This window comes from Mizuhopecten yessoensis, unplaced genomic scaffold (genome assembly GCF_002113885.1).
Source record: "Mizuhopecten yessoensis strain PY_sf001 unplaced genomic scaffold, ASM211388v2 scaffold10771, whole genome shotgun sequence".
Lineage (NCBI taxonomy): Eukaryota > Metazoa > Mollusca > Bivalvia > Pectinida > Pectinidae > Mizuhopecten > Mizuhopecten yessoensis.
The window spans coordinates 1,947,687-1,970,593 of record NW_018408713.1 but is presented as its reverse complement, the minus strand read 5'-3'; the positions used below and the strand labels follow the sequence as shown (position 1 = coordinate 1,970,593).

At 35.2% G+C, this 22,907-nt stretch overlaps 2 protein-coding genes across 3 annotated transcripts in view; both read left to right on the top strand.

Moving 5' to 3' along the window:
• Positions 1–1,324: 1,324 nt before the first annotated feature.
• On the top strand, positions 1,325–15,089 carry LOC110462281 (ubiquitin thioesterase ZRANB1-like). 2 transcript variants are annotated; one of them, XM_021516192.1, is made up of 9 exons: positions 1,325–1,410; positions 1,979–2,127; positions 3,578–4,840; positions 5,255–5,326; positions 6,058–6,253; positions 6,559–6,677; positions 7,045–7,170; positions 7,575–7,804; positions 8,485–15,089. In XM_021516192.1, the coding sequence occupies exons 3-9, from the start codon at positions 3,607–3,609 to the stop codon at positions 8,713–8,715; spliced, it is 2,208 nt and encodes a 735-aa protein (XP_021371867.1). In that variant the 5' UTR covers positions 1,325–1,410; positions 1,979–2,127; positions 3,578–3,606; the 3' UTR covers positions 8,716–15,089. The 2 variants fall into 2 exon arrangements, with proteins under 2 accessions (XP_021371867.1, XP_021371866.1); XM_021516191.1 differs by lacking the exon at positions 1,979–2,127.
• Positions 15,090–16,436: 1,347 nt separating this feature from the next.
• Positions 16,437–22,907, top strand: part of LOC110462334 (signal recognition particle subunit SRP72-like) — an 18,601-nt gene continuing 12,130 nt past the window's right edge. The window contains exons 1-7 of the mRNA XM_021516269.1: positions 16,437–16,554; positions 18,078–18,195; positions 19,650–19,770; positions 20,496–20,561; positions 20,933–21,010; positions 21,190–21,301; positions 21,743–21,818. Coding sequence (XP_021371944.1) covers positions 16,455–16,554; positions 18,078–18,195; positions 19,650–19,770; positions 20,496–20,561; positions 20,933–21,010; positions 21,190–21,301; positions 21,743–21,818 — 671 coding nt within the window. The 5' untranslated portion in view covers positions 16,437–16,454. The remainder of the gene's footprint in view (positions 16,555–18,077; positions 18,196–19,649; positions 19,771–20,495; positions 20,562–20,932; positions 21,011–21,189; positions 21,302–21,742; positions 21,819–22,907) is intronic.

Below are 22,907 nucleotides of genomic sequence, written 5' to 3'. Positions count from 1 at the left end.
CCCTCTGGGTGGGTTTTTCGGTTGTCTAACCCTCGGCAGAGCCTCGGGTTAGATGACGGAAAAACATCACCCCTCGGGTAGAAGATGTCTCTGTCACAACCTAAAGGTAGGGGAAGATTCTATTAGTCTCACCCTAGGGTTGAGATGGGGGGATTCCCCTATTCATAACAATGGTACGACGGCACGTCAACAATACGATGACGTCACGTCAACAATACGATGACGTCACGTCAACAATCCATCAACGGCAAGTCAACCCTGAATTTAGCCTGTAACTTTAATATTACATTATGTATTATATAGGTGAATAGGGTAAGAGAAAAAGAATGCACCCCCTGTGGGTGAGATAGGGGAATCTTAACACAGCCTCGTGTTTGGTAACTTAAGAATCTACCCCTCTGGTTGAGATTCCCCTATTTCACCCCCAAGGGGATGAGAGATTCTATAAGTCATGGGAAATTTTCAATGGAATATTAAAGCAGCAAAGTTATATCTGATATGTCGTCTATCAGCGTGCTATATAGCAAATATATCGTTGACTAAACCTGAGACCGATATGTGACATATTTGACATATTGCATTAAGTGGTAGTGATAAAGAAATCATTTTTTCATTTCTTATTTTTGTATAAATGTTTAATAAATAAGTTTGCGATTAAAATTATACTAAAAATAGTGAAAAAAACCCACATAATCTAGAGACTTTTCACATATTATTATACTCTCTACTTTCATATTATATATTAGGAATTCAGAATCCTACAGTCATCAATATTTATGCATTGGTCAGTAGGAATATTTTTATTATTTCCTGAAAGATAAATAATTCAGAAATCAGTCTAGTAAAGTAAGATCTGTCAGGATGGCTGCGCATATGTACGTATACGTGAGTCATAAAAAAATACGACGAAACTATACTGGTATAATGAGGACATGGAAATTTTCTTCGTAGTCTCACTTTTTGACTAGCAACGTCATATATATTCTAAACCATGCGTTCTTTTGCACCAGACGATGCTCTTATGACTAACAAAGGGAAATGTAGATCTATATGTGACTCATCAGTGGCCAGACTCTCTTGATTTCTGGCGAGCCTCTATTAAATTAGCAGACTTTTGTGTGTACATTTACAAATCTACTTTGTTTTATTTTTAAAAAAAATGCATTTAAAAGCAGACGAAGTGGTCATTATGAACAGAGCCGTTTAGGCTTGAGAAGATGAGGAAATGTGGACAGTAAACTCGAACCCATATCAGGGGAGGCAACACAGACTCTCTTCTTTCCGCACAATTTCTTTCCGTATCTTTATTCCGTCCTATAATGACGTCATTTATCAATAATAAACATGGCAGCCCTCAATGTTTTGGTTTGTGAAAAATGGAATAGTTGAAGAAATAAGAGCAGCATGAAGGTAAACGTTAAAACCATCATTATAGTAAGATGCCTGATAATGCAACATGTATTCTTAAATCTTATAAACGTATTAGATATGCAAAACGCGTTATTTAGGTGCATCCATAGGGATGTTCTGCGATGACATCCGAGATGTTTGTTTGTTGACACAGACGATTTGCAGGCTGTACCGACGATGTTAGCTTGCAGATATTCGTGGAGTGCAAAGAAGTGTGTTATGGGCTTCACAATTTGTCATCCTTAATATAGCCTAGTCCACGTTTCATAAATTACGATGACACTTTAATTTGGCAATATAATTATAGGACGAGACGGAAAGTTTCACCAGGAAATTAACACAATACGGGATAAATGTCGACATTAACAGCGGAAAGAAATTGTATCCTGTATCAAAATTAATTATTTTTGCATTATATTTGTGCCTACTTTTCACCAACCCATACATGTAATCATATTTGTGTTCTGTGTGAACTGATGTTTTGTTGTAATTTATATGTCAGTCTGTCATTATCCTGACATGAGCATGAGCCTTTAATTAATAACAGCTGATATACTATTTATCTAAGTGGATCATGTTCCCATCAGGAGAAGATTCTTGAAAGAACTTTATCTAAATCCTCGTTCAGACTTGACGATAAGAATGGAGTTCTTCGAAATCAGCCTTAATAGGAGCTTGAGGTGACCGAGTAAATTTTGCAGCTCTATAAACTAGAATGTAAGTAAATTAGAACAAGATTATTAAATGTGGATTCATCTGATGTTACTTATGTAACGAGGAGAAGCAAAATGCATTGCCAGACCGTGGTTCAAACCTGGGACCCTCCTAACTCTAGACATTCCCTCTACCAATTAATTGAGCTACCTAAGCTAGTTGCCGACGAACAACCCAGTCCAGTTTTGCTACATTCCTCCTTCCTTTTTACAACCCAGGTTTGGGTATCCCTCCCCCACCCCCCCCCTTCCCAATCATACACCAAATGCTTGAAACAACGGTCAAGGGTTGGTCACCGGTACCACTGTAACAGGAGAGGAAAAATGCATGGCCATGGAGACTGTGGTTTGAACCAGCTGAGACCCTCCAAACTCTAAATGGAAGCTCTACCAATTGAGCTACCTCCATGGTCCCTCCTTAACAATAAAGTCTTTGACTTCAAAGACATACAAGGCTCTATACCACCCTGGTCGCCGACGTTCGACCCAGTCCAGTTCCGCTACATTTACCTTTATTTACAAATCTCTATATGTTATTCTATATGTATAAATTGTGAGACTGCAAATGCTATGAGTTGGACTATTTGTTCATATTTTTACAGCGCAAATAAAATTAATTAAATATTACAATTATATCTATATCGCTACATTTTTAGTCTATTATAAATAGGTACATTTCAACCCTTGGGCATTACTCTATTGGAATGACACAAGATACAGGAATTTTTATATGTTTCATGTAACTGTAGTTTTTACATGTTAGTTTAGTAGAGCTAGAATCTTATATATAATGTTCAATGTATATTAGACAATATTATAAACACTAGAAATTTATCACATTGCCAATTGGTAGAAATGGCATCACAGATAGCAAGATCAAATAGCATTTAGCATACAAAGTCATACAAAAATAAAACTCATGTGGCATATATACATGTACCAGTAGACAAAATATTAAAGAGATATTTTAGTAAAAGAAAATACTGAATGCTTATACTGATATATGTAAATAGAATTTAATCAAATTGCTAAAAATAATACACAGGAACAAAACAAAATTAAAAAAACCCATAATTTTGGAGAGAAAAAAAGGCCTAGCAATTTTTTTTTCATGTTTTGACTCAACATTTTCAAACTATTTACCAGGTATAAAGTGAAAATGTTCACATTGGCAATTTGACTACGTGTATACTGTATATATTATAAAATGTATACGGTATGCAGAAATGGACAAAAAGCTGTATACATAGCTACATGTATATACATTTTATACTTTTATTAAATGTAGAAACTGTAGAAATGGACAAAAAGTTTTATTGCCAGGCCAAAAAAATATGTGTTTAGTGTTCCCCATCAGGCACCTGAAGTTTTTGGTAGGTTTCTAGAAGGTTGAAAACATTTCTGAAAGCAATAATTTAATCTCCGTTAATTTTTCATACTCCTGTGTGTTGCAGCTTTGAATGGGCGGGGCTCATGGGTGATCATGATGACAGAGAAAGAGAAGTGGGCGTGTGAATACTGCACCTATGAGAATTATCCTGTCACCACGCGATGCACTCTGTGCCACGCCCACAGACCGCCAAGCTTCATCACAGACAGACACAATGAGGAGCAGGACATTTACAAGATGGCCGCCACCATGGGCCAGAACAAGGAAGGAAGCAGTAGTAATCTGTCATCCGGGCCCAGTAGTGCTAGCTTTGACCCTACCAAGAAATGGGCTTGTACGTCTTGCACGTTCCTCAACTGGCCCAAGACTACAAAGTGTTCTCAGTGCTTGACATCCAGATCCCGTATGCCTGTCTCTGGTAGTCTTAGTCCTGCGATTGAACAATCTCCACCCATCACACTATCAGGAGCAAACACAGAGAGTTTAAGAGCTCGAAGGAAGACCACTCAAAACAAAGAGTTTCCCTCATCACCAAAGGCAGCTAAAGCCATTAATACTAATGATATTAATAACAAAACCCTTGCAACCTGTAATGCAAAGGTAAAATGGACATGTAAAACATGCACATATGAAAATTGGCCCAAGACAGCACGGTGTGTCATGTGTGGTCTACAGAGGGGAAGAACCTCGCCCGAAATATCCTCCACGGCCACAAGCTTAGAAAATAATTCATCAAATGTATCAGGGTCCTCACTCAAGCAAACAAGTGTTATAACAAAACAGACCTTGTCTCCGACCAGCAGCCTAGCAGCTGGTACCTCTGGACGTGAGCTAGGGATGCGTTCACCAGATATCGGCACAGCGTGCTCTTCTGCAGGGTTACATGTTCAGGAGGAGAAACGTGAAACTGAACGTAAACTTAAACAAATTAGAAATTGCATGCAAGAAGATGATTGGTTGTGGCTAAGTGCATGTAATGGTGTCGTCAATGGTGACTCTCGCCCAGTAGAAACATTTGTAGGTGCAGGAGGAGATCCTGCTCGACAGTTAACACAGGAAGAGGTCACTCTGCTCAACAGACCAAGTGCATTTGAAGTAGGATACACTTTAGTTCATCTTGCCATCAGGTTTCGTCGTGAAGACATGCTTGCAGCCTTGCTCACTAGCACTGAAGCCCCTTCGAAAGCTGTTAAGCGACTGCCGTCTCATCTCAGTGCTGATCTAGCCTCGGAAATCCGGCGCGAAATATTGGCCATGCTTCGACAAAGAAAGGGAGAGTTCCCATGCCAGTTTTTGACTGATTGTGTTACATTTGCTATACCAACAGGTATTGTGTAAACTTATGTACATGTTACATCCATGCATTTGATAAATGGTGGGAATCACTTGTTCAAAATAATTCTAAAGGTATAGAATTTACAAGAAATTATATGAATTAAATAAATATACACATGTATTTTCAATGTTGATAATTTCAACTTATTGTTAGTGTTTGTCTGTAACTTATGCAAAAATACTTGATATCATTTACCAGGTACACTCCCAAACCAATGAGGGTATACATACAGCTAGTATATTTTAGAGTAAAGATACATATTCAATTTTGTGAAGTTACCCAACCTAAAAATTTAAAAATCTGATAAAGAAACTGATTGAAATATCATGTACAGCCAATGGATTATAAAGTGTTGTGCCTCTTCTGTTGTGTATTTGATTTTTTCTTTCTTTTTCTACTGTACAGGTGTTCGAGACTTGCCAAACACTGTCCAGAGTCAACTGTTTGATGAAATCATGGATGGAGATGTACAAAAGGGTATTATATATATATTTGTTAGATTTTTGCCAGTTAGATATTAAATTCTGTCAGCTTGATGTAACTAATATCTTTTACATTGTGACAGATATATATCAAAAGTGAAATTGGTCAAAGTGTGAAAAGATAACCTTTGGTATTGACCAATCAGAATGGCACTTTCCATTCACTTCATTCAAAGCTGCAGAATTTCAGTTCAGACACAGGTGAAGTGGTGGTAGAATAAGTGGTTGGTTTTAAGGTACATTTTGCTGCATTCACCAAGGTATCAATTTACCTACATAATTGATACCATTTATGAAGCAAATCTAATCTAATCTAATACAAAATGTAATAGCAGAAAACAGTAGAATTTTGTTGAGTAGCCCATTCAAAATGGCATGCTGCTTTGTACATTACTGTTGTCAAGCATGATGTCATTAGAATATGGCACCAAACATTATGCTATCATATCCCCAACTGTAACATTTTCTTCTTCGAACGTTTTGATTGTAATAAATTGAAAATTTCACGGTTTTCCCTGTTGAATTATATATACATGTATAAGTCCGTCGTTAATCTTATTTTTTCTACATATATATATATATATATTTGAATTATAATAATATAATTATGTAACAGAATGGACTGATATTTCCACGCGTGCAAAGTATGTGAAACATGTAAAATTGTTTAATTGTGATTATTTAGCCTGTTGATGTGTTCTGTAAAAAAGGCCGTGTTTGTTACAGAATTGGAGGATGAGTATGTTGTAAACTGGAGTGTGGAGCTGACAGACAGATTGGGCAGTCGTTTGTACGCACTATGGAACAGAACTGCCGGTGACTGTCTCCTAGATTCCATCCTCCAGTCCACTTGGGGCATCTTCGACTCCGACAACACTCTGAGGAAAGCCATGTCCAACAGCCTCAGTGACGCAGCCATGATGTAAGTACGGTCAAGGGGAGACAACTTGGTGTCATACACTACACATTGTCCGGGGGTTAGGATACTTTATGCAGTGAAAATTAATCTGATGAATATGTGGTTTCAAGGTGGAAAGGTTTGTGGTTAGAAATTATTAAAATCCAATTACAAATTATACTGATCATGACTTTGTGAATAATTGAAATACAGAAACACAATTCTCAGTATTAAATCAGCTGTTATATAGCAATAGTGTATAATTTTTATGCAGACACAATGTTTTTCTCCCCTATGTACATTTGTAAGTGAATGATTTAACTTAACAGGTTTTATCCTCGCTGGAAAGAGTATGAAGCGATGCATGCAGAGATGCTTCAATTCACGCTTGACGAAGCTCAGTGGCAGAATGACTGGGCAGACATTCTCAGTATTGCTTGTACTCCAGGTAAATCTAATGTACTGTAGATACATTTACTATGCGCGAGATAAATCTGATTTGCTGAAGAAAGATGTTATGTACTAGTACTCCAGATCATTCTAATGTATTACAGATAAATCTAATGTATTAAGATAAATCTTATGTAAAGCATGTTGAAATATCTTTTACTCCAGTAATCTAGTGCTCTCTAGATAAATATCGTGTTCTTAAGATTGATCTTGTGTATTTCAGATAAATAATTGACTCTGTACAGATGCAATTGTGGTATGTTTTAGTGCAGTGTTCAAATGGTGTAAAGTCCACCTCTTGCAGAGTTATTCATCATTTGGCTCATGTCTATTAAAGTCACGAACAATTTCTTGTTTTATAACAGGTGCTTCTTTAGAACAAATCCACATTTTTGCCATAGCTCACATTCTCAGGAGGCCAGTTATAGTGTACGGCGTAAAGTATGTTAAAAGCTTTCGTGGGGAAACTATTGGACTCGCACGGTTCCAAGGTATGTCTGTCAGCCTCAAAATAGATAAAAATTTGAACAGATTTGATAAAAATAGCCATTTAGTCAGCCATTCCTTATTTATAGTGATTGAAACTTATGAGGGGTGGAAGTTTTATTTAGACCAGAGCAAACTAGACAAACAAGTTAATTCTTTTGATGATAAAACTAGCCAATCTGGGTTCAAAATAATCCTATGTTTATTGTAAACAAAGAAAAAAAACCCAGCCATTTTGATTTACTCTGACACTGTTTTTCCATTCCTTTAATTAGTGTCTATGGGGAAAGGATCCATTATTTACTCCCTTAAAATGGGAGAATGAGAATAGTTGTAATGGTATTTTTACATGAGATATATGGTAGTTACACATATATTCTTTTATGGCACGTATATGCTAATGTTTTAGGTGTGTACCTACCTTTGCTGTGGGAGAGAGGGTTCTGCTGGAAGTCCCCTGTCACTTTGTCTTACACACGCGGCCACTTCTCAGCCCTTGTTCCCATGGAAATGACCACAGGTGATGTCATCGGGGCGGGAGCAGATATTGAAACCTCAGAGGAGGAACAGATGACTTACCTTCCTTTAGTTGATGTAGAAGGGAAATTACTTACAGTGCATTTCTTAAGGACATCAGAGGTAAGTGTATGAAAAATCCACATAGTATTCATTGTATGAACTAAGTCAGCATTGTAAGCAAACATTGGGATCAGCAGTTAACTGGTACACAAATATTTCAGTCAAAACTATTTGTAGATATCAGTCACGCACATTGTACAAATATCTCAGTCAGCACTGTGTACAAATAAGTCAGTATTTTGTTCAAGCAGCTGAAGTCAGTATTTTGTACCACAAGCAGCTGAAGTCAGTATTTTATACAAGCAGCTGAAGTCAGTATTTTGTACAAGCATCTGTGTCAAATTCATTAACAAATATCAGCACTCTATATAAATATGTTTAAATGTTATTTTGTTATATATACTTATTTAGAATGGAAAGTCTTATTACATTGTAAAGGTCATGACTAAAGGTCAGTTTCCTTATGTTAGGCTACAAACAATGTTTCCTCATATATTGCCATCAATGTGTGTTGGTCAATTACATAGAACGTAAAGGTAAACAGGACTGACCAATGATATACACGTATTAAGAAAGGTGAAAAGTATTTGTTGTTTTGTAGTTCATGGATCACACTCCATGGGAAATTATAAGACCATGATTGGTCATTTTAGCTGTGTTTCTAACAACATATTGTGTTTGTGTCGGTGTTGTTATCTCCCCTTATATTAATAATGGTTTCTATTGTTTGTCTGTAACAGGTAGGTCGAGAGGAACCTCTGTTACGGGAGTGGCTAGATGTCTCTGTTACAAAGGGTGGTAGTCTTGTGGCCCTTCAGAAAATAGGGAAGCGTCCTCTACTGGTCAAGCGGATGTTGGAGGACTGGGTTGACCACTATCGCCAACAGTCACACTCGGCCGTACCCTCAGGGACCCCAGCCAGTCTGGCCTGCCAGAACTTCTCCAGTGACGGGGAAAGCGATCAGGAATAGTCTTTCATTATCACCAAGTTTTACCATATGTTGGATGTTTTTTCACAAACCTTTTATTTTTCATTAACCAATTGATTTGTTGCTATTATATATATGATATAATAAAGGAGCTAACTACTTTGGATTCTACACTTACCTAAGTGTTCAGGTTTCACATATCACTTTTCTGTGGCTGTTTACAATAACTACAATTGACAAAAAATGTAGGTGAACTATTCACTGTTGACTTAAATCGGGTCTCAATTTTTCATTTTTTTGTTCAAAATTGCAATTGATAGACATTTTAGAAGTCCTGATTGATGAACAGTTAATATTCAGTTGAAATCGCGATTCCATTCAATTTCATACATAATAAAGAGTCAAGGTTGTGTTCATCTGAAGGACATACTGAAGCCAGGGAATTTTCATTGCAATTTAACTTTCGCCTTTTTTGTTGTCCATAATGAGGGCGAATGTATCATGACAGTGAAAATATGTACACAACATACAATACTTAGCAATAACATGTTAAGGACGAAATTAACACTACATTAAAACGGATTCTACCAGGGAAGGACGAGAATTTGACTGGATGATGGTTTCACGGCATACAGTATTGGATCAAGCTTTATTAATAACGAATACCAGAATACACAGAATGTTAAATATTGTTGTTATCATCATGCACATAATAATTAGTAATTAATATTTAAAAAAATATATACATGTATATGGTCACCAAAAGATTACTTCCTGTTAAGGATCCCTGTCCCACTGCACTATTTTTTCCCCCCGTATATATACTGGTAGTACCCTTTCCTTAATTTTGTTTTGGACATAACTGTAGCACAGCTGAGCTAGGTCACTTCTGTTGATGAGTTAACTCAGTCGGTTAGAATGAAAGTATAAAAAAGTCTGAAGTCAAGGGGTGTTTTTGTTTAAATTGTCAAACCTGTCGGACCACAGTTGTTGTTTATTAAATAAGGTCACACTTGGTTATCTGATGCTGCTTTAAGGCGAGCCTTGACAAAGTCTTGCAAGGCCTGCATAAACATTTGCAGGTTCACTAGGATTTATATACCAAATTGTTACATTTATAAATGGTCAAACTGGTTGTTCCTCATAAATGAACAGGCCCCAGGGTTGGAATCCCAGCCTAGTACCACTAAATTTGTACACTCATAACTTTGTTGTTGGTTGTTTTGTTAATTTCGTCTTTATGTTTTCCATGTAGCCCTGCAAGGTATGGCATTTCTTTCTGAATGTATTATCATAGCCATAGTCATGCTAGAAAAAACAAGTTTCCAAGGCTCAGTTACAGATTTTGGTAGTGGTCGGGGATCCTTAAGATTCTAACAATAGCTTGATTGAATAAGTCCTGAATAAGGGAAGATTTACCTCCCTTTATCTCATTCTGTAAGATCTAGAATTTACAGCACACATAATGTAAATTTATAATCTATATTACCATGACCTTATTTTAGTACATTGTGCTATGGTCAAATTAAATTATGATGTACTCTGTAACAGTAAATGGTGAATGTAAACACCCAAGTATCAGTGGTGTACATAAATTTCAAAATCGACATAAAATTTCCCCAAATACCTGAGTGTAATATTGTATAGTGGGTTATTCTTGCAGGTCTTCATTTTCAAAATTTTACTCAAAGTGAACAGATTGAATTTACACAAATAAAAATTTCACATTCTGAAGATAAGGAGTTTCTTAATTACACAGATGTTCCTGATGTCAACTTCCAAACACACAACAAATCCTGATGTTAGATAAAAAAAAACCTGGCTGGTCTCAGTTTAAACATATCAATTAATCAATCCCCTGTTCCTACCTACGAACTGATCTCGGTGCTTTTATACACCTGCCATAAAACTTGCAATATCTTTCAAACAATCATATTTCATGTATTACCAGAATATTTGAGTTATCCTGCAGGCATGCTTGCTTGATACTTTACTGGTATACAAGATTAGTTAGTAGATATTGGCTGTATAAATATTTACACGTCATATATTATTTCATGGATCAAAATTTTGCAATCATCTAAATACCCTGCAAAAATAACCGGTTATACGTTTAATATTACAATATTGGAAAAAGCAGAAAGATTAACATTTGTTTCTTAAGTGAGTGTTTTTACACCCAGTCATGTATTTAAGATTGTAGTTCTGTGTTCTACATGCATGCAGTCAATGTCAGGAGGTCTTAAAATTGGCTCCATGATCAACAAATGGTATTTTGTTACCTGGGTAATCATGATTTTGTCATGTCCACATATCAGACATTTAAAGGTACATGAAGTCACACCTTTATTCAGAGACAACCCTTGATAAGTCTGTTTAGTGGTCCTCTATTTCAGGCGGTCTCTTAGTACAAGTTCAGTTAACATAAAATGATTACTTTATACCGGGAAATTTTCGGCCTGTCAAACTTTCGCCCTTTACCTATAAAATCCATATTTGCCTAGTGTTAATTTTGCCCTCATGTTTAATAACTATATACACTTTGCTTTTTACTAATATTTGCTGTAATGATAAATCTGCCCTCAGTATGAAGGCAAAACAGGGGAAAGTTATACTAGGTCTAAAATTTCCCGTTATATAGTAAACTGCAATGGGGTGTTTTAAAACCGGTCTCTTACTTCCAAACTATCCTGTGTTTTTATACATTTATTAAGTAATCATGCACTTACCCATAAAATTGAACTAGATACTCTACATAAACAAGCATTTAAGATGTAAAACTACATAGACTTATCAGAAGTTTATGATCTTGAGATCTCATGATTTGGGGATATTAATTTTATCTCTGGGTTCTGTTTCTAGTTTTAAGAATATTTTATTTGGGTTATACTTTGTATTGCTTATGGCTTTGGTTTTGTGCTGTGATATTTTCATATTTATGTGGGAAAATACTTATTTGCACAGTGTTTAATTGATAGCTTTGAGACTGTAAGGTATGAAGTGTTATATGACATATGTTATGTTCGCTGTTGAATTTGCATATTCACTTCATAGCGTAAAATTGCAAAAATATTGCTGCTTTGAAAAATAATCTTATACACAGTATTTAAACATCACCTGTAGGTGATTTATCAAATCTAATAAGCTTAATATATAATCGTTCATCAAGTCCAGTTTTCAAGTTAATTACTTTTCCACTCAGCTTAAGATTATTTTTATCTGATTTGTGAATCCCAGAACTTTTTTAATAGTTATATATAAAAAAATATGTTATTCAAATTTAATTGTGATGCCTGAAAAAAAAGGAGCATCTATCGGGCATTAATTGCCAACATGTTAATATGCGTTGGTATTTTGTTGTTGTTGTACATGACACTTAAAAAATCTGCAAAATCAGTAAAGAGTTGTATATATATATGAGTACGCTCTTAGACTAAAGCTGTACAATAGCAGATTTCAATCTTTAAATGCTGGTGGCATTTGTTTGGGAACAGCACTACAAATTACAATACTATTCAGCCAATACCAATGGAAGGAAGTTTTGGGAATATGTGGTTGTGAAAAGAGAACTACATTTAACAGTATTTTTGTTTATTTCACAATCAGTTTGAAAAAAACATAAGTCCTAATTACCTGACAAATCTAGGTAATTTTGGACAAAATACTCACAAGTTCTGTTGTTGCACAACATGTGATAAACTTCTAAACTACATTAATATGTGAACTCCAAATATAACATCAGCATACAGTGGTTGCCTGGACTGCTTTTGTTTCCAGCAACTTCATCTCTGAACTACTGAAAGAAATCTCACCAAAATTAAATTCATATTGTACCTAAAAATGGAACCAACAACCCTTTTTCCTGTAGTTGGTGAATTAAGGTGAGGAAATGGGACTCTTTGACCAAAAGACAGGATCGAGGGCACTAATAAAGAATGTTTTGTATTTCCTAAGCATTGATGTATTCATACGGTGCTAATCTTTGAGCTTACAAATCTTAAAAAATTCTAATTATATGCTTTAAAGATTTGTAAAGCTATTCACAGCCAGACCTGACTACTAGGGGGAACATTTGCTTATTTTATGGATGTGAATATATTTTGTATGTTAGGAATTTAACACTACCGAGCGGGTATTTCAGTGATAAAAATGGTGTCCATAATATTGAAATTTGTCATAGCATTCCAGGATGATCGGACTCCACTACAATCTAAAGGGACTTGGGTGTTTGGCATGAATTGCATTTTATTTTCTTGATAAACGTACAAATTTAAGAATAGGTTTAAAGTTATCCATTGGTTTAAGATGTAGTGAACATATATCTGTCTATATACAGATACCTGTATCAAATTTTCTTATACTTGTGCACTTCAGGTATTGGCCAGCTTAACTGCAATAATACCCTTGCCCTTTAGACTGAAATGCATGTGCTGCTTATTCTTGAATACTTTTAAACAGTCCATGTCATAGTTGTATATTGCACAGAATATCGAGATAATTTACCATAAAAACTAATTTGGGCTACTTACATTGTAGACTATAAGTAGACTATAAGTTTTTTCAGTTATTATTTGCTGGCTTATTTTCAAAGCAAACTTACTTTCGAGATAGATATGTTTTCTAATCAGACTTAATATTGAGATTTTAGGGTAGCTCCAATCAATCCTTTTTTTTTTTAACTCACCCGGGTTGAAAACTTCGCCGTCAGTAGGTGATCACACATACATAGAGGGTAGAAACTTACCTTATGTAACTGTAGAAAGATAAATGTCATACAGCAGAGAAAGCCTTGAATTTTCTTTCTTAGTTCGATGCCTCCTCAAAGAAAGTGCTCATTTTGATGAGATCCCCCCTCCCCAAACTTATGTTGAGATAGTCTGACTTATGAAAAGCATTATACTGAGATCAAAAAAAGAAGGAAGTAAATATATTTAGCAAGTTCTGTAGGAGATTTATGAGCAATTTCTTTGAATTTATTGAGAACTGAGGAGCATTCACATTGTTTTCAAAATCAATACACAGTAGTGTATCACAACACAATCATCACTTACTTTAAAAGACTTGAATTACTGGTAAACACAGTTTAACATTATTTGGGGACTTTGAAAGTTGCATTTATACTAATTAATTTTAAGCACATCAAAGTTATAGAATTGACGTTAAAAAGTGAAGAGTAGTTTTAAATTGATATATTCATAATGTTGTGAAAATGTAAGTGGATTCCTGTCATACAATGTCTAGAGTTACAAATCTGAACGATTAAATTGTTGTACGTAAATTGTTAAGAAAATGACTCTATTTTTTCCTTGCTCTGCTATGTATGTGGGAGGAAGGTGGAGATGGTTTGGTTAAAATGGAAATCTTTAATCGATTTTCCTGTTACCCTTCTTAAGCTCAAACTCAGATTCTTTGTTCAAGCTAAATTTCTTGTTCTAGTTTCTGGTGATCAGTGAATAAAAAAATCATATTTTGTCAACATTTTTGGAAATTTTTTAGAGAGTTTCAATCTGTTTAAAATGTTCATACTTAACTATCTGACTGTCACATGAGTCACAAGAAATTTGGTTGAGCACAGAATCCTTGCTTGAGATGAGAAGAGTATCATGAATATGGGCCCAGAACCTGGTTGATTGATAAATTTTTATTTTTAATTTTTAGATATCATTTCCGAGAAATGAAGGATGCAGTATGCTACCTTACTGCCACATGTGTCCCCTTTAATTTCACTGATCAAGTCTATAAAATACCTATTATGAATACTAAATTTGGACTTTTTTTTCACACATGAGACAAGCGCTATATGCCTCTATCAAAAACACTCCAGTAATTATTATTCATAAAATGTGGTTAAATTTAATTAACAAATAAATTCAAGGGGAATAACTCTCATGTAAATCTAATGAAAATCATGGGTATAATGTGTCGGATAGCATGTAAATTTATGTGAAATTTATTATTTCATTTAATAACCTGGAAAATTTGTTGCTGTTTTTTTAAACCAACAATGTATGAATGTGTGTGACTCCATTGTATCTGTGCATATATAATGTAGGTACATTGTGTTATCATTGTTATGATTTATTATGTTAAAAACAAAATGACGACAACACTTTTTCGAAGTCACCTACGAGCACCGTGATATTTTTCAATTATGTGGTTTGATTTTTAATATGTTTATTGTAGTTCTTATTTAGTGTGACAGTGTGCAATTAATTTATCACTTTGTTTAAAAAGGGATAATTCTAGTATATATATGATTTCACCAATATCCCATTACCCTAGTATTTTGTTATTATGTGGAAGTGGTATGGCATTTTCACATGTTTCTATACCTTTATTTCAAGTTAAAAAGATAAGATCATGACATGAAAAAAAAACCTTACACATATTTGTGAATAAAATATATTCGTGTTTGATATTTGAGTTGGTTTAATGTTTTTAGTGGTGAGCTTATGCCGTACTGTGGCATTCATCGTCTGTCCGTCAATTTTTCCTTTAAAACCCTAAACAGCTTAACATATCAGGCATGTCGTTGACATAGATTAGGAACAGTATTGGTCCTAAAACACTCCCTTGTGGGACTCCACTTGTGACTGGTTTTGGGTTTGAGGTTGTACCATTTATCGTTACTCGTTGTACCATATTTTCCAGGAAGGCTTTTGTCCAGTTTAAAATCCACCCCAATTCACGAGGGCAGAAAGGAGAGGACTAGTGAGGGACAGGTGTTGCTGAGAGACAAAGCCAATAATTGGAAATAGTTGCAGTATTATAGTAGTTTGTAATAAGTTCAGGCCCTCTGGGCCTCTTTTTTTATAAACAGAGGCTGTGCCGCCCCCAACTTTTACCAACTTTGGTGAAGAGCATCTTTTCCATCCTGTGAATGTTCCACATCCCCTCTTTAGTCAAGAATTTTCAGCTCACCCAAGGGAGTGATAGATTCTATTAGTCTCGCACTAGGGTTAAGACGAGGGGATTCCCCTCACGCTATTCATACCAATTGTATGACGTCATGTCAACAATACAATGACGTCACGTCACAATGCATAAAGCCTGTAATGTTTGCATTACATTATTTATTTGATAAACAATTGGTGAAGAGGGTAAAAACAATACCTAGGTTATGAAACAGTCTTCACTCCAAAATTTATTTAGCCTTTATTTAGCTCTTTTCTAATTTTGTGAAATTTTACAATTAATTACATATCAACGTAAACATTTAGGTAAAATTGCATAATTGGGTAACAACCAAATTTGAACTTTGGTGTCGGTTATATTATGATTCTAGGCCCAGGACGGTGTCCTGGTAGTATGCCCATGCAATCAAAAAAAAAGTTCTGAAGAGGAGATAGTCATGCAGTTGGTTGATCTCAAGCGTGTCCTGACCAGAATGGTAGGCCCAATGATTATTTTCAAATTGCATTTGTTACATTCATTTGAAAACATATGAACAAGCTAAAAAAGTACGGAAATTGTTAACTTTCTATTAAAACGAAAAAGGTCTACTACAAAATAATATGATTTTATAACATGATGCAAAATAACTTACATGTAACCAGAGACATATAAAGTAGTATACGTCTCTGATGTAACTGCATGCACTAAAAACAAAATATCATATTGAACTGGAAAAAAATAGTACTGCTGCACAGTTTTGGTCAATAGAATACAGACACTGAATTTATTTTATTAATCGTAAAATATTCCGGAATTCTGGTCCGAGTTTCTTTGGTCGTTTTCCCTTTTGTCATTTGTTGAAACTTCCGTTTCCGTGAAGGAGGAAAATGGCTCAGGCACCGCTTAGCATACCGGCATTATATGCCGAATTGAAGAGATTTGGACAGAATCAGGAATTCGAAAGAGCACTGAAGATCGCAAACAAAAGTACTTATGTTATTTTTTACGTTTTTAAAATTCCCAAAATATCAATTTTACCGTAAAACCAGATCAAGTCATGCTGGTGCCGATGTGGCAGTTCAGCATATGGAAAGTAAGACCCAGAGAGAAGTGCTTTAAGTAGTAATTATTTCATGAGTACTCTATGTATGCCTTTAATATACATAAATTGCTATAACACTCTTGATCTTTTTAAGTTTATGACGTATCAACCGATCGATCACAATTGGTTTTCCAAATTAAGATTTTGGAATCTTTGGGATGGACAATAATGTATCCACTTATGTATCCATTTTGGAAAGGAAATTGAATACTTGAGGAACACACTTCCGTGAATAATCTGCAAATTTCTTGGAAAAACGTTGAAACACAGAGTTTAAAATCTTTTGGGAAGGATCAAAACGTGCTTTTGTTATACAAGTATATTAAAACATATGTACACTGGCAGCTTGATCAGGTCGGGGAAAACCACTTACTTGCGTATATTACTCAAACTCGCCTATTATACGCCAATTGGGGTATGAATTTGTTACTAAAAATAGCCGAAATCCCTTTAATTTTAACTTTTTCAAATTGTTTGTCCAAGTCGCATTTATCTAGTCAGGAAACATCATGCAAATACAAAAATAAACTTTATTTGCATGTGGGAAAGTACCAAAAATAGATGCATTACTTCTGGTAGAGTTACATCAAGTTTCTAAGTAGCGAACGCTTTCAATAAACATCTTTTAGCAAAATATTATTTACCTTGTCGCGAATTAATGCGATTTTTAATAATATATTGCAAAAGTTACTGCTAAAGCCATTTGGGTTATTTTTAGTAACAAATCCATACTCCAACTGGCGTATAATAGGCGAGTTTGCGTATTATACGCAAGTTGGTGGTTTTTCCCAACCTGTTTATTAGTTAAGCGTCCATCAAACGTTAAAGTTTGGAAATCATGGATTTCAATCCTGGTCTGGTGGACTTGACACATTTTCATTTTCCTGCTAAAAATGCTTGAATATTTTATAATAACAATTGAGAATGGTGTTTATTATTATCCCAAAAAGTCACTAGAAGATGGCTGGCATCCACTATTTGTCTCTTAAGTAGGAGGCAGTAGGCCTACTGATTAGGATAAATGCCATCAGGAGAATGCAGTGGATGGCAATATAAGTAATTTTATTGTGGAACTCTGGTTACACAGACTGAGAGAGACCTGAGAATTAACAGTTCTATTTTGTATGCTGAGAAAAAAATCTTAAACTTCATATATAATGGTGTGTATTTTGGGAGGAAACAGAAACCATTCCTTTGTAATGATAATACATTCTGAATGGAAATAGATATAGAATTTTTTGAAAGAAAAAATATCCATGGGGTTCTTATGGGCAAAACTAAATAACACTCTGAAACTGTTAGCGGTACATGTACTGTAGTATCATAATTGGTGACTGGAGACACGATTCATAATAACACTCATATAATATAGTGTCTGTCCATCATCTAATGTGTAAAAACTCTCCAGTTTTACAGGAAGATGCTGGGGAGAGTGCCGCCTTCAACTGTAAAGTTGTATGTCTCGGAAAACTGGACAAATTTGATGAGGCTTTGACTGCACTTCACAAAGCCAAGGGACATGCAAGGTAATGAAATGATCGAGTACCTCTAAGTAATGTTTGGTTGGGTGGCGCAATGGATAGCGCATTTGCCTATCAAGATGGTTGCATTTGGGGGTTTCACTCCCAATTCACACATGAAAAGGTATGGGATCACCTGCCTGACCACGTAGGTTTTCTTCAGGTACTCCAGTTTCCTCCCACTTTAAGACCAACCTGCACACTACCATCCAAGATTGATTAATATAAGTTGATATAAATTATTTCACGATTGCTGACTTGTACAACAAATGTAGAAGTTTATTTTTCAAACTGAATGAGGATTGTCTCCCATTTTTAAAGGGAAAGTGGGATATTAAAGGATATTAATTTCCATGAAAGGACAGAAATGTTTTTGTCAAGGTTGAGAGTCTGAATGTGCTAGATGTTGTGTCTTCAATGTAGTTCATATGTGTTTCTCTTATTTTTGAGTTTGACTTGATTGCCTATTTACTACAATAAAGGATGATGTATGTATGAAAAAAATCATTCCCTTTTTTCACAAGAGCAAACCACTAAAGGAATGTAATCCCCAGAACTCGCGACAGCCTAGTCACTGTACTACTTATCAAGATATTTGTTATGTTGATACTTTTCTGCAAAAGTACAGAGATCAGAATAATTTCAAAACATTCTAACTCCCTAGAAAGGCCTGCAACCTATACTTTTCTTTGAACTATTATAGAAAAAATACATGCAACATAAATTTAATAGAAAAGTAACTTTAAATATTCATATTTATACAGGTCAATATTGATCAATTTTATTGTTACTCATGCTATTTTTTTAGTTAAGGTTATGTGAATGTTAGGTGGTATGAATTGTCAAGATATCCTCCACTAACGCTGTAATGTATTCATTGTGTTGAGACTTCATTATGTGGTCCTGGGTGGTCGGGTGGCACGGTGGATAGTGCACTCGGCTTTCACCGAGACTGTTGTGGAACGATTCCCCGATCTGATGTGAAGGTCATGGGTCACCTGCATGACCACATAGCTTTTCTCAGGGTACTCTGGTTTCTTCTATATTAGGACCCTCTGTGCACTTTAATTTTGTATGGACCAACAAAATGTGTAAATTGAAAAAAAAATAGTTTGACAATTGTTATAGATTAAATAAAACATGTATGATTAGTATGTAGTATCAGTCCCATGAATTGTGTAGACAAATATATTGTAGAAATGAAAGTAAAGAGAATGGATCAAGTTGTGGTATTAATTGTAGATTGGAGGCTATAAAATAGACTTCAGTATTACATGTAATTTACAGTATTACATGTGTATGTGGAACTTTTTCTCATGTTCTTTCGTTATGCTATATAATATCCAGATCATAATATTATGATATAAGTTATTAAAATTTGTTATAAAAATCGGGTAATTCTTTTTGAACATACCACATCAATATTTCAGATTAAACAATGAGAGCATTATGTTTTATAGCGATCTGAAGTTTGAGAAAGCGTACTGTGAGTACCGTCTGAACCGTACAATGGAGGCTCTGGCAACTCTGAGGAGCGTGGAGAAACCTGACAACAGGACCAATGAATTACTGGCACAAGTGGTATGTCTGTAAATATGGTAGCCCAGACATGATATATACACAAGACACTTTCAAACACGTATATATGTGTTTGGAAGGTCTGGAAATTCCTACCAAAGGGCTATGAATTGGATTTACACTATACACCAGGAAAGTTTTGCTCTGTCAAACTTTTGCCATAGGCCATTAAAACCCATATTTCTCGTTCACATTTGATCACTATGTTTAACATGTTATTTATCAACGCTTGCTGTAATGATAAAATCACCCTCTCCAAGAAAAGGTGAAGTTAAACCCTGGTGAACATTTCCCAGTTTACAGTACCCAAGACTTGATAAAATCACCCTCTTGGAGAGGGCTAAGAAAAGGAAAAAGTTAAACCCCGGTGAACATTTCCCAGTATACAGTACCCAAGACTTGATAAAATCACCCTCTTGGAGAGGGCGAAGAAAAGGAAAATCAATACACCATTGGATGAAATTTCTCAATCTTCAATGTATGTTAGTTTGAAAGAGTATATTACTCTCATACATTTTCAACAAATAGTGTACACATTGAATAAAAATGTTGATTCTCACAACAGCATCGATGCTGAAACATAACATCATCTGACTAGAGAGCATAGACTGTACCAAATTAGGTTTCAAAGGTTGAAGCTTAAGGCCTTGTATGTATGTAACTTCTAAATACAACACTACTTGATATACCTTTTGTTCAGTGTGCTGACCAGTGTTTTATCCTTGTAGCTTTACAGATTAGAGAACTACGAGGAGTGCTACCAACTCTACAGGAACCTTATTCAGAACTCTGAGGTATGTTTGTCCAAGTTATTGATGCAGTACAATGGTAGTCTTTAGTTATTATATTCATTCAAATCGTCTCCACAATTTGAAATTAAAAAAATCATGATCCCATTATTTATTGCAACTGTGAATTCTTGAATCAAATATCCCCCAAAAAATCATTCATTTGAAAATTGCCTACAAATTTGAGTTTTGAACAGCGGACAATTCGAAAAGGTGCAAAATAAGATATATCTTTGAAACCTTTGTACTTCTGTTAGGAAAATAACCTTACCTTGGTTTAATTCAATGAACTGAAATCTGATTTCCCAAATAGACCCCCAAATTACAAAATAGTAGAAAACGAGTGTGAAGTAGAACACAATGTTGCTATGTTTTAGGACGAATATGACGAGGAAAGGGAGACAAATCTGTCAGCAGTACTTGCCTCTCGCCAGTTGTGGGATGAAGTAGATATGGTGAGTGCTTCTAAGAATTAAATCGCATTATGTCACATTATAACACATTATATCACACTATATCACACTATATCACATTATATCACATTATATCACATTATATCACACTATATCACATTAAGTCACATTATACTTTTGTAATTACATAATTAAATTGGTGGCAACATTTATTTTGACAGGACGACCCAGGACTTCAGGAGGAGTCGTACGAGATGTGTTACAATATGGCCTGTTATCTCATTGGTCGCAAGGATTTCCAGGGAGCAGAGAAAAAACTGAGGAAGGGGGAAGGTTCATAAACATTTTTACATTTTCTCACCTGGTTTTTAAAGCAGTCTCAAAGGAGCATCACATTCCTACACTGTTGACTTTGTGGTTTTACAATTATCAAGTGTGGTATGTTCCTGATTGGAGTCATTCACAGTAATAAGATTGAAGTATAATATTGGATAAGATAGTGTAATTGAATACTTAGGTCAGATAAAACAGGGCTCACTGTATAAAAAAGCCTTTAAAAGGGCCTCAATGCAGTAAATTTAGTACAAAATTCATTATTATAGTTAAATAATATGCACTCACTTACCCAAGCTTTTTCTTGAACAGAAACCAGTGTAGAAAAAGAAACTAAACTAAAATAAAATTGTACCATGTAGCTTTTATCTTAATTTTCTCCCTTCATACTGATTAAATTTTAAAAAGGAACATAAAATACCAGAACTTGTTGTTTTGTAGTGTTCTGCAGAAAAATGTTTGAGGATGATGCAGAAGTCACTGAGGACGAAATTCAGGATGAACTGGCAATTATAAGGTAGGACCAGGTTTGGAATGGGAATCCTGTGAGCTATTAGAAATATTGTTTTTCAAAAACCTGTCATTTAAATTTGAGAGAGGTTTTAATATAGGGTTTTCTGTTATGTGAATTATCATTGTATGTCTGGTGGTAAGTCCGAAAGCAAAATATGTTTCCTTTATCCCTACCTATCTAAGTTTTGTACACACTGCTGTCCTGTCAAAATTTCTGAAGGAAGTATTATGTTAGGATGAGTGTCCATCTGTCCATGCTTTTCTTTTTGCGAGGTAGCTTGCTTAGATATCAATTGATTTTGATGAAAGTTTTTAGCATGTAAAATATCCAAAGACTTTAGGCTGAGTTTACAGTTGAGCAAAATCCATGTATAATTAATTAGCATACTGCGCTCTGATTGGTTTGAAGTTTCTGCACAGTAACTCAACTAAATATGACCAGCTATAAATATAGCTGAATTCTGATGGAACTTTTCAATATTTATATTATGCAATGACAAAGGCTAAGTTCAAATGGAACACACAATTTTTACACAATATTGGACAGGTGTATATTGTTCCGTCCTGCGGTACTCTTGTTACATAACATTGGACGGGTGTATATTGTTCCGCCCTGCGGTACTTTTGACATAACATTGGACAGGTGTATATTGTTCCGCCCTGCAGTACTCTTGTTGCATAACATTGGACAGGTGTATATTGTTATGCTGCTGTGGTACTTTTATTGGTTTTTCTGGCTAATTTCAAACAAGTCTGTTTAAGTTCGGAACACTGTGACCATACAATGGAGCGTGGTTATTATCAGAGTATTCCCCAGGCCCAATATCCTAGGCACTGTGCCCACCGCTCATTTATACCCTGTTTTGGAAGTCAATGTTTTCTTTTATCCACAAATAATGAATTTAACATCTCTGATAGATATATCGACATTGAGTAGTATATAAATATGTACCTGGTAGTTGGTATACTTAAGTCTTCATACTGTGGCAATGACAACAGAAAAGGGAAAGGTTGATGTTTTATGTCTCTTTGTGACCGAAAAGTTAAACTCATGGCTTAGCCCCCTGTGCTAGAATATTTCGGGGGTGGGGGG

What these genes read in the sequence shown, in the direction of transcription:
- LOC110462281 (XM_021516191.1), top strand. Translation starts at nt 3,607, where the DNA reads ATGATGACAGAGAAAGAGAAGTGGGCGTGTGAATACTGCACCTATGAG. An exon ending in TACATTTGCTATACCAACAG is followed by an intron (nt 4,841 to 5,254) that starts GTATTGTGTAAA and finishes TCTACTGTACAG; the next exon opens with GTGTTCGAGACTTGCCAAAC. An exon ending in CAGTATTGCTTGTACTCCAG is followed by an intron (nt 6,678 to 7,044) that starts GTAAATCTAATG and finishes GTTTTATAACAG; the next exon opens with GTGCTTCTTTAGAACAAATC.